Raw genomic sequence first — 12,913 nt, forward strand, 5'->3', positions numbered from 1 at the left:
ATACAAAAGGGTAAATTGGAATATGAAGGCTAGTGGCAATAGAAAAGTTACGCATATACAGTGCAATCAATATAAGTCGATAAAAACTGTTTACGAGAGTAGGTAAGATATTGTATCAAAAGAACTAAATTTCAACTTAAGATATAGTTAAACAGACCTTGTTATGCTGATAAATAAAGTTAAATCAAAATCAATTATTCTTTTTGTGCATATAGAAACATAGTATATTAAAATTGCACTTTAACACTCATCACCACAGGATATAAAATTACCAAGTTACTGACCCTGAACTAGAAATACTCACCATTAATTTCTAGTTCACCGCCAGTAACATTACACATTTTAACAGACACAATAACTACACTTATTAATATTTTAATAAATGATAATGGTCATAATAGCTACATATATTAATACTTTGGTAACTGACAAAAACTTAACCAACAAACTTAATCATGTTAAATGATAATATCTATAGCTTGTTTGTTTGTTTTTTGGATTTCGCGCAAAGCTACATGAGGGTTATCTGCACTAGCCGTCCCTAATTAAGCAGTGTAAGAGAAGAGAAAGGCGGCTAGTTATCACCACCCACTGCCAATTCTTGGGCTACTCTTCCACCAACGAATAGTGGGATTTATCATTATAATATAACGCCCACATGGCTGAAAGGGCGACCATGTTTGGTGTGACGGGGATTCAATCCCTCGAGGAGCAGATTGCGAGTTGAACGCCCTAACCACCTGGCCATGCTAGGCCGAGGTCTATATCATAAAGTCATACATAAGATAAACTGAGTCCTTTAGGATAATCTTATCTTTCACTTTTATCTTGTATGTACATTCTGTAGTGGTTCCCCACTGAGAATTAGTAGTTTTACATGTGTTGTTGTACTCCCCAGGCTGCAGCTCCCCTGGATCACACACATTTCATATCTAAATCTCTCTCATCTCCAGTACTACAAACGAGGGTCTTTTCATCTCGGTAACCACACCTTCTGCCACTAGGGTTTGGGAGTAGCTTTTGTACAAAAATAAAGTAAGATCACTTTTGAATAAAAGGGGAAGGTATTTGTAATCTCTAAATACAGAAGAACGAAAAGCAGCATGTTGTGACTTAGTAAGTTATACAAATAGTAAGACATATCTTATTATTATTTAGGAAAATCTACTCTGGTTAAAAACAAAATTCTTATATATTCTACAGTTATCACGCAATTCGTAACACAATATTATGTCTGGCATGGCCAGATGGATAGGGCACTTGACTCGCAGTCCCCGTCCCACCAAACATGCTTGTTCTTTCAGCCATGGATGCATTACAATGTCCTGGTCAATTCCACCACTTGGTGGTAAAAGAGAAGCCCAAGAGATAGGGGTGGATGACTAAACCATCTTTCCTGTTTCTGTGTGTTTGTTTTTATAGCAAAGCCACAATGGGCTATCTGCTGAGTCCACCGAGGGGAATCGAATCCTTGATTTTAGTGTTGTAAATCCGTAGAGTTACCGCTGTAATAGCGGGGGAGCACCCCTTTCCTCGTGTAGCTTTGCGTGAATTTCAAACTGAGCCTAGCATAATATTTATTGAAATAATTTCATATAGATGCGATTCCTGAAAATGCTATACCAAAATAAAACAAACTGGTTAGAGGTACTCTAACCCTCCATTTGACATTTCCATTGAAACATTAAACACTTGGGAATATCTTGATAGTAGTTATGACACCACAAAAGTAAGGTTTGTCTTAACTTGTACATTTGGGACTTTCAACACAGTAACCAAGACGGTAATGAAATATAATCAGTGCTTACCTTTACATTCAGGATAAACAGTGCTGTTCCAATAAGGTCCTAGGCATTGGATAACTGTTTTATTTCTCTGGATGGAAGGAATGGTGTACCCATGATGGCAGTGATACTGACATATAATCTCTCTCGGATACTTTAACTTTTTTGCTATCAGAAATGCCACTTTGAGGATAATCCGTCGAATACTGTGCACATTCCAGGTAGCCGTTTTTGGGGATAGTGGGTTCAGAACAATGGGTTGCTGCAAGGATTATTTACTTTCTTGGATTTCATTCAAATAGCTTCCAAGTTCATATATGTTAAATCATTAAAATATCTCTACTAAAACTGTTATGAATACAAAACAATGCATTACCAGTGTAAAATTCTTTATTCTGAAATAATTTGTGGTTCTTGTAACATAAACTATGAAGAACTTTATACAAGTAGAGAATCTGTAATTCATAAAATATAACTTTTAATGCCCCCCCCCCAGTGGCAGAGTTGTACGCCTGCGGACTTATCATGCTAGAAACCAGGTTTTGATAGCCATTGTGGGCAGAGCACAGATAGTCCATTTTGTAACTTTGTGTTTAACCACAAACAAATCACTTTTAATATCCACGATCAACAAAACTGGTGGTTTGCTAGTAAGCTACAGCAAGCTAAGAATTTATCTGTTCTTGTAGCTCTACATAGATTACCTCTTCCACAGATTTGGAATTATTCGCATTAACTGGAACTGTCCGCCTCCTGACGTCACTCTGTGGAACTCAATGTGACGTGACGTCAAGCCCCAGCGCCCTTTAGGATCATTTTAACTACTGGTAACATTAATTGGAACTGTCCGCCTCCTGATGTCACTCTGTTGAACTCAATGTGACGTGACATCAGGCGCCAGCGTCCTTTGGGATCACTTTAACTACTGGTATCATTTTCTGTATATGATGCTTGTGATTACGTTTTAACTTAAAACTAAAAATGACATAAAAAATTATAAAGCTGTCATCTATTTGACTCTTGTTGAGGTAGTAAAATTAGTAAAAACCTATAATTATTTCAAAGTAAATATTCATTTAACCAACTATAGAGTGCCTCGTTAGTTTTGCGAGAAATTAAAAAACAACCAAAAAACAGTGCGCTGTCTATATTTTTTACTTACAAACACAACTAACACCTTTGTACACTTTCCACTCTGACCCTCGACACACCATAACGGGTCTATTTGATACTGACTCCGATACTTCAAATTCAGGGTTACATAAGTACCGACAGGTAGCTCCCATTGGGTACTTTCCATCCTGTCTCACTTTTTCACAGACTGTCTTTCCGTTCATCGGGTCGTTCGGTTTTGAGCAAAACAGAGGACTCTCTTGAATTTCTAGAGTGCATTAAAAAACGTATTAGTTTAATTGTTAGTACTATGATAAACATTAAATATACTGATTTTTCTACTCGTGGTATACAGTAGCACAACATGCCTGAAAAAAGACTGAAACATGGTGGTTTGATGAATTTTGAGTTTGCACTGAAAAATACTTTTTTTTACCCAACCATTCCAAGGTTTTGGACCTCGCAGAGAACGATGGGATTTATACACTACGCTGCCGCTAAATGTTCGTAATAACCCAACCTTTTCTTGGGCCACTTAAAAGAAGTCCTTTAACCTCTGATGATCCTCGTATCACACATAGAGATAACTGTATTAGATGGCTAGTTGTAAAGAGGAAAATACAGAGAGACATTCGATAAATGTTGATATATATGAATAGATAGAGATCGGTAAGTAATTAGGTGAAACGACGAAAAGAACTGGTTTAGGGATGGATAAACTGAAATGACTATGACTGATTTGACGGATATCTTTCAAATGGACCTATATAAAGCTCAAAATTTATACGAAAGCAAGAACATGGTGATTTCGTTATTACGTATAATGTACTTTTGTTCTATTTAATGTTCGTCAAGTGTAAGATCGTCTTGACAGAAATTACATCCAAAACACTTACTTTTACAAATCACGCGTTTAGTAATGTTCCATTTTGAATATCTACAGATTATTACGGCATTCTTGGAGAGTGCTTGTGGAATTTTATATCCAATATCACAGAAATATCGACAAACGGTTCCAACAGGATACCTCCCTACTCTTGTAGGCTGGTCACAATAAGCTAGGCCGTGGTCAGGACTTACAGGTCGTTGACACTGATGCTGAGCCCTGAACGTCCTCTTTACTGCTGGGTCAGTAAAAATAAAGTTCAAGAAGTTGTTTCAAGTTTTGCTGTGACAGTAAATAAACAGTAGATTAAAAAGTTCCATAAAACAAACTGTAATTTTAACATGATTGTCCATTTCATATTACTTGCAGAAAATACTTCCTTTGTAAGTTCTAGACATAATGAGGCATGCTTAAATAATAAATGAGTTCAGGAACACATGAGAATGAAAGTGTTTAACAACTATAACCTCAGAGGTCTATTGCTGGACCTAGAGGTTAAAGGTATTTTTAACTTTAAAAATATTCTTAATCAATTAAACCATAAAGCCTTAATGGCCAGTTTTGATGTAATCTCCCTCTTCACAAAAGTCCCAACCACTGAAGCCTGCAAGATAGCTTTATATCCAAGACCCCAACCCATTGATACACATACCCAGCAACCAATTAGCAACCCTTATAGAATTCACTACCACCAAAACTAACTTTATGTTCAGTAACCCAAACTACCTACAAATAAATGACCTAAGTATGGGGAATACTCTTTCACCAGCTCTAGCTGACATTTTTATGACACAAATTGAATCACAAGCGATGAATTCAGCCTTACACCCACCACTATACTGGTACAGATATGTTGACGATACAATTGCTGGATTTACATCTACAGAATACTCGCTTAGTTTTTTTCAATCACGTTAACTCGATACACCACAACATTAAGTTCACCTGTGAACAGGAAAAAAACTCCCTAAATAGCATTTCTTAACCTCAAAATCACTAGAACTGATACACGATTCAAAACAGAAATTCACAGAAAAATCATCCATACTGGACTATACATTTCCTGGAACTCAACATATGAAACAGAACAAAAACTCAACATATTGATAAACCAAACAAACACGGCCACAAAACTATGTTCACCTGATACAATTAACGATGAAATCATCAAAATAAAACACTTCTTCAACATCATAATACGCACACACCTAGACCAACAAACAACAACAAATCCCAAGGTACAACAAACTACAAAACATTATACTGCTGGATACCATATGTTCCTGACATTAGCGAAAAAATAACCAACATTTGGAAAACACTTAAAACACAACATTCCAGTAAACATCAAATTTATTCAAAAAAATAGGTACAAAACTAAAGATCATATTATGTAAAAACTACACTGACAAATACAACACCAACATAATTTATAAAATACAATGCAACAATTGCCACGACTTCTATATTGGAGAAACAAACAGAAAAATGGAAAGTAGATTCAAAGAACACAAAAAACACCTTCACACGTTTTTGAACACTACAAATCAAATAAACACAATATAACCATAGAAAACACCCAGATATTAAATAGGAAAACAAATATAAACAAATGCAAAATCAAAGAAGCCCTATTTATACAACAACTAAAACCAAAATTAAACCAATACAAATGAACAATTTTATACCTATACTAATTAATAACCTAACACCCACCAGCAACGCCCCTACAATCCTGTATCCGTTTATATTCTCATCCCTAAGACGTGCCCGTCAACGGTCATATTCAAACTTTCGCTCTTAACCTGAAGATGACCACATAAATAATATAAGAACAAAAATGTAGCGAAGAACAAACTATGCTAGAAGTCTAACTGTCTAAAACAGTGGAGCTACGGCAGATAACATCATGAAAATATATAAAATATACATTAGACCTGTCATTGATCATGCAGCTCCTGCACGGATAAATGTAAGCAAAAAATTACTGCAAACAAAACTACAAATAATACAAAATACATTACTCACAGCAGCTTATAAAGTACCTAAAACAATATCTTCCGAATTTATGCATAAATACGCACATGTCGAAACAATAGCAGATAGACTACATAGTACAATAAATTATATTAATAAAACTTGGAGAAACAATGATCTAGTGAGCGAACTTGACACATATTGTTTACATGATGATGATAGACCTAAGCACCTTTCTCCAGTGAATATATATATTTTAAATAAAAATAAATAAATAAACAATAAAAGGCCACCTATTAACTAGACTCTACATTAGTTTAGAGATTAATTACAAAACATTGAAAGGGTTTTTTATGTAAACGTTTTCTAGTTAACATCTAACTGATGAAAGTGCAAATAATCCATGGAACTATAAGAGAAATGTTTTATTTGCACCAAGTGTATGTATAGATCGTGCATGGACATTGCCCTGAAAGGGGCCTGAGTAAGTGCGGATTACTCTGGCCCTCGTGTACCATATATAAATACGCTTGACATTTGAAAAAAAAAAAAAAAAATCTGAAGGAAGGAGGAAGAGATTAAAGAAACCTGACTCTTCTGGGTAGATAAACATCAATACCTAAATACCCATACAGAGAGAAAGATGTAGGAAGGTCGTAACGTTGTGCTGTATTTACCTAGACAGAGCGGTGGTTGATTCATCCACCGGATATTCCCTTCATTGTCCTTTGTACATTTGCTGGAAGAGTTTCCTACTCTTCGGAAATTTGTCGCACACATGAACTTACAAATACTACCTAAAGATGTACCATCACTGCAGGAAATGAACCCACGATCTGGGGCCCAAATCGGCGGACACTGTTGAGCTGGGAGGAAACAGAACAATTACAAAATTTTACCAAGAAAATCTTCGAAATAATTGTCATAAAACGATAAGTGACATATTTTAGGAAGGAAAAAACGTATTATTTTTTACTTTAGAAATACTCTCTTAAAAATTTGTTTTGTTTAATACCCACACACAGGTGGCTTAGCAGAAAAATTCATAGCTTACAAGGCTAAAAATTCGGGATTTCATACCCGTTGTTTTTGTCTTTTTTAGGCTTAACGCTTACTAATCAAATTAAGATAGCGTGAGGTATTTACCACTAGATAAAAAGAAAATCAATAGAAAATGAAATGCATAAGGATGACATAGCCGATGCTGGACCATATGATAAGATAGCTGAGACAAACCTGGTCTGACAAAGTAGTTACAAGTCTAGTATAGTACACTTTCTGTTACAAGCATAAACAGATAACGTGTTTATATGTCTAGTACTTGTCTATGAGCAGATGGTGGAAAAACATCCCACTACTAGATCATATTATAATATTAACCTTACATGACCAGTCCGGTGACCTTTGTTGGCGTCACCTTGAGATTTTCTAGTGACAGTTCCAGCCAGCAACTTGTTTTTGTGCAAACATACCTGCAAGTGCTCTGTATCTGGAGTTGCTAAGAGTGGACATTAACGAACTGAGAGCTCTCTAGTCTCACCTCGTCCACTAGAAAGTACATAAATGTCTTAAACTGGATACATGGAAACTGACTTGTTTACTAGGCTTACTCTCCAAGGTATTTAAAAATGTCACATAGGTCCTGTTAATATTGTTTTAAGTTATACATGATAAGTTAGACAAAAGAAACTTATAAATATTTGCATCGTGCAAAAAAAAATAACGAAATAAGACACGCGAAATTGACCTGTCTACACCATGTTAATAATGGACCTGTCTACACAATGTTAATAATGGACCTGTCTACACCACGTTAATAATGGACCTGTCTACACCACGTTAATAATGAACCTGTCTATACAATGTTAATAATGAACCTGTCTACACAATGTTAATAATGGACCTATCTACACAATGCTAATAACGGACCTGTCTACACAATGCTAATAACGGACCTGTCTACACCATGTTAATAATGGACCTGTCTACACCATGTTAATAATGGACCTGTCTACACAATGTTAATAATGGACCTGTCTACACAATGTTAATAATGGACCTGTCTACACAATGCTAATAACGGACCTGTCTACACAATGTTAATAACGGACCTGTCTACACCATGTTAATAATGGACCTGTCTACACCATGTTAATAATGGACCTGTCTACACCATGTTAATAATGGACCTGTTTACACAGTGTTAATAATGGACCTGTCTACACCACGTTAATAATGAACCTGTCTACAACCACGTTAATAATGAACCTGTCTATACAATGTTAATAATGAACCTGTCTACACAATGTTAATAATGCACCTGTCTACACCATGTTAATAATGGACCTGTCTACACCACGTCAATAATGAACCTGTCTACACCACGTTAATAATGAACCTGTCTATACAATGTTAATAATGAACCTGTCTACACAATGTTAATAATGCACCTGTCTACACCATGTTAATAATGAACCTGTCTACACAATGTTAATAATGAACCTGTCTACACCATGTTAATAATGAACCTGTCTACACCACGTTAATAATGAACCTGTCTATACAATGTTAATAATGAACCTGTCTACACCACGTTAATAATGGACTTGTCTACACCATGTTTATAAAATCACGTGAAACGAAGTAAGAAGTTAGTTATATCGTGTTCATAAGATGACGAGAAACAAAGTAATGAATTATTTTTTGTTTGTTTTTGAATTTCGCGCAAAACTACTCGAGGGCTATCTGCGCTAGCCGTCCCTAATTTAGCAGTGTAAGACTAGAGGGAATGCAGCTAGTCATCACCACTCACCGCCAACTCTTAGGCTATTATTTTACCAACGAATAGTGCGATTGATAGTCACATTATAACGCCCCCATGGCTGAAAGGGCGAGTATGTTTGGTGTGACGGAGATTCGATACCGCGACCCTCACATTACGAGTCGAGTGCTTTAATCATCTGGCCATGCCGGGCCAAGGAGTTATTTACATTATGTTAATGAGATTATGAGAAACAAAGTAAGCAGTTAGTTATACTATGTTAAGATTATGAGAAACAAAATTAGAAGTTACGTTATCTTAAGGTGATGAGAAACAAAGCAAGCAGTTAGTTACGTTACGTAAATAAGATGATGAAAACAGTACAATATAGAGTAAGCGCAGATAGCCCTCGTGTAGCTTTTCGTAACTATATTACGGTGAAAACAGCTTGTAGTGTATTTGTTGTCAGAGAAGCTTGATTAAATAGGTTGCTTCCGAAACTGACTTTATAAATACCTAACATTTTGTGAGTAATAGAAAAGAAATAATGTTAAAAGAAACACCTTAATGCGCATGCATAGAATATTGCCAGTTTATTTGTCACCTGGCAAAACTAAACTATTTAATTTGAAACGTTTATTTTTTGGCTACTATTTGGAGATCTTAAGCACTTAAGTATGTTAAAGTGGTTACATAATAAGTGTCGTTATTTCAGCTACTTGTTGTGTTGAACATTGTGAAACTTCGTAAAGTTAAAGTGATCCAGAACAATGAAATCAGGAGAATAAGTAGCCACCATACCTCTACACTCTGGTGGTAGATGATTCCATTGGATGCTCCTGTGGTCACAGAAGAGCACTGAACATCCCACTAACTGGTAGTTTCTTTCACAAGAAAACTTGCAGGAACTCCGTGGAGGTAGTAAACCGTGAGAACACATAATGTATCCATGGTTCGGGGCTCTTAAAGACGTACACCGCCGAGCTAAAATATTCGTTGTTTTCTTAATTTCCCGGATAGTCACTATTTTTTTACTTGAAGTTAAAATGTTTTCAATAGGAATGATGAATTTAAAACACACACACATATATTACGCATAATATTATGCATTTTGATTAAACAAAACTTTTGTTCAATAATATTCATTTTTAAATGAAGAGCTCAATGCATATAAGAAAGTTATTACTACATACGTATAAGAAGCATAAGAACAGACAACAAAACTTTTCTCTATCGTGCTAATTTGATTGACATTATCCTTCCAGAACGAAGTATGGCCCTATGGAGAGCCATTTACACTCACTAGACTTACAGTACCATCAGTAATTTGCTACGTCCCATCAACTGACTTCATTTATATTTCAGATCACGTAATTTGCCATAAAATGGTAAATTTCAACAAGATTGACTTGAGGGATTGATTTTATAACCACAATTTTGTTGTGTCACAGTTGAGTTATTATACGTCTATATTATACACCACATCTATTTATCCAATAATTTGTGCAAAGTGCAATAAATTACTGATCCAAGATGATAAGCTTATGCTCTGAGCAAATATTAATAATAAGAAACTAATTTGTTACCTCTACACACAGGCGGTTGACCAGTCCACTGAACTCCATGCTGGTTACCCTCACAAGTAACTTCATAGTTTCCGATGAGCTGGTAACCTCTCCGACAAACAAACTTACAGACACTTCCCCACCTTGCTCCACTGGTACACATCATATATCCATTACTGGGGGCCTTTAGAGAGAGACATTCCCGCACTAAACACAGTCAGAGTTACGGTCATCTTAAATGGACACAAACTTTTGAAATGATAAAAGTATAATATATCTACATATAAAAACCTGACAGTTGTATCTCAAATAAAGTTTGGTTTGTAACATATTTCAAAACCTTGGTAAGGCTTGCTGATTAGAGCGCTCGACTCGCAACATGTGGGTCGCGAGATACAAACCCACTGCTGAACATGTTAGTATTTTCAGCTGTAGAAGCGCCTAATGTTACAGTCAATTTCAGTCTTGGTTTGTAAAGAGTAGCAAAATAGTTTATGGTAGATGATGCTGGCCTGCCCTCTGGCGGAAATTAAGGAAGATGGAAGACAGCCTCAGTAGCAATACATTAAAAGGGCACAACAACAAAACAGAAAAAAACATCCACTAAAGTCTCGAGGTTTTGTTAGGCCTCAGAGATAACGCGTTCCAAACGCCACATTCAAGTTAAATTGTTGTGTTTGTTTTAGCCGTTCAGAATAAGAATAATTATGTTGATAGAATCAAGTCATTATGTTCACTGAATAAGAATAATTATGTTGATAGAATCAAGTCAATATGCTGGAATTCGCTATTACAAAAAGTGATTATGTTGATTTAGCTGTTAATAGAACCGAGTCATTATACTGATTTTGAGTATTAATAGAACTAAGTCGTGTTGGTTTCCACTGTTCATAGAACCAAGTTTCTGTAATAGGTTTTACTATTAACAGAACCAAGTAGTGGTGTTGATTTTGGTTGTTATTGGAACCAAATAATTGTATTCGTTTTGGTTCTTAATAGAAGTCATTGTGTTTGTTTTGGATTTGAGTAGAACCAGGTCATTGTATTTGTTTTGGATTTGATTATTACCAAGTTACTGTGTTGTTTTAGATCTGATTAGTACCAAGTCATTGTTTTTGTTTAAGACCTGATTAAAACGAGGTCATTGTGTTTGTTTCCAAAATTAACACAAGTATATATCACATTGTTATGGAAAATCACACTTAAATGAAGTTTTATTGACCTACCTTTCACTTTTAGCCGAAACTGGCAGGTTTGAAGTTTGACTCCAAACATTTGAATATGAAGTTGTATAAAATATTCACCTTCGGTGACCTCGGTTCCTGGTTTAGGACCCAAAGTTACAACAATGTTTGCTGACGTAGTGGAACTTGTGAACCTACAGACGAAGATATGACAACCAATACGAGCTCCATCTTTTGCAAGGAAAATAATATTAGTAACAAAAAGAAAAAATAAAGAAGAACCTCTAAAAGACACACAAAAAATTCGAAATATTGTACGGAATCATGGAGTTTTGTCAGAAACATTTACTTTGCGAAAGAAACAATCTAACATCTCTTTACTTGTAACGACATTTACCTAAGTAACTCATAATTAAACATTCCATTACCCTTAATAATATTTACCTAAATAACTCATAATTAAACATTTCATTACCCTTAATTATATTTACCTAAATAACTTATAATCAAACATTCCATTACTCCTTAATAATATTTACCTAAATAATTTACTGTCAATTATTCTATTACTCTTAACGATATTTATTTAAATATCTTACAATCTAACATTTTGCCACCTTTAACGATATTTACCTAAATTACTTAAAACAAAACATTCCATTACACTGAACGATCTTTACGTAAAAGATATACTCTTATTTTGTGTTGAAATCTTTTTTTGTGTTCAATAATAATTTGTCAAATACGCTGCATGGTGATTTTAAATTTCATGTATTTCAAAAGTGTGTTTAACATAATCCTGTGTTGTTGTTTTTCTAAACAGTTTCATACGTTCTTTGGAAAATAAAATTCATGATAAAGTTTAGTTCCGCAAAATTTAGTTTACTTTCTATTTGCTTTAACTTAATTACTTTTAAATATTTTAAACTTTAGTTCTCATTTCTTTAATCTTATGATATTTTGACTTCCCCACAGTAGCTAAATGGCATGTCTACATATTTATAACGCTAAATATCAGGTTTTGATACCTGTGTGGGGTCATACTAGAGACATCCCAGAATGTAGCTCTGTGCTTAAATGCAAACAATTTCATTTTTTTTGTCCGTAACTATTTAATACAACAACTTGCAAAAATCCCGTTCGCTTTTTTTGATGAATATGTTGTACGTTAGAAATTTCCTATTTTTATTTCAACTTTTTTTTATAGATTTATAAACTACGTCAAAGTAATATACTTTCTTACTACTTCAGTTGTTACACGAATAGAAGGAATATTTTTCCCTTTAATTGAATACCACATTCTGGAGACTTATTCTATTAATTTTTGAATTACTATTTAATAAAAAAAAACAAAAACTGGATCCGTGGATAGAGGATTTATAGTATTAAATTTCGGAGTTCAATTCCCACAGTGGGCACTGTCCAGATAGTCAACCCATTGTGCTGCTTTGCGCTCAACAATAAATGTAAAAAATAACCAACACTTTGGAAGATAGTGTTAAATTTCGGACTTCTTATGATAAGTTCGGGTGAATTAAAAACAGAATTGAGAGATAAATTAATAATGGTTATAAAATAATTAATCAAAGTGAAACATTGATAACATACAAATTTACATTAATCAAAGTAAAATATTATTAACA

The 12,913-nt window shown here is 34.7% G+C and overlaps 1 protein-coding gene across 6 annotated transcripts in view; it reads right to left on the bottom strand.

Moving 5' to 3' along the window:
- The window catches only part of LOC143234465 (sushi, von Willebrand factor type A, EGF and pentraxin domain-containing protein 1-like), a 54,084-nt gene that overhangs the window by 24,624 nt on the left and 16,547 nt on the right, over positions 1 to 12,913 (bottom strand). For 2 of the 6 annotated variants that reach the window (XM_076471851.1, XM_076471854.1), the window contains exons 6-12: positions 11,313 to 11,464; positions 10,108 to 10,293; positions 9,323 to 9,505; positions 6,438 to 6,626; positions 3,794 to 4,018; positions 2,947 to 3,165; positions 1,809 to 2,046 (exon numbers count right to left, since the gene is read on the bottom strand). In XM_076471851.1, coding sequence (XP_076327966.1) covers positions 1,809 to 2,046; positions 2,947 to 3,084 — 376 coding nt within the window. In that variant the 5' untranslated portion in view covers positions 3,085 to 3,165; positions 3,794 to 4,018; positions 6,438 to 6,626; ... (1 more) ...; positions 10,108 to 10,293; positions 11,313 to 11,464. Of the gene's footprint in view, positions 1 to 838; positions 982 to 1,808; positions 2,047 to 2,946; positions 3,166 to 3,793; positions 4,022 to 6,437; positions 6,627 to 9,322; positions 9,506 to 10,107; positions 10,294 to 11,312; positions 11,465 to 12,913 lie in introns of those variants that run through there. The other 4 variants (XM_076471852.1, XM_076471853.1, XM_076471855.1 and 1 more) reach the window with 3 other exon arrangements.

Source organism: Tachypleus tridentatus, chromosome 12, assembly GCF_004210375.1.
Source record: "Tachypleus tridentatus isolate NWPU-2018 chromosome 12, ASM421037v1, whole genome shotgun sequence".
Classification (NCBI taxonomy): domain Eukaryota; kingdom Metazoa; phylum Arthropoda; class Merostomata; order Xiphosura; family Limulidae; genus Tachypleus; species Tachypleus tridentatus.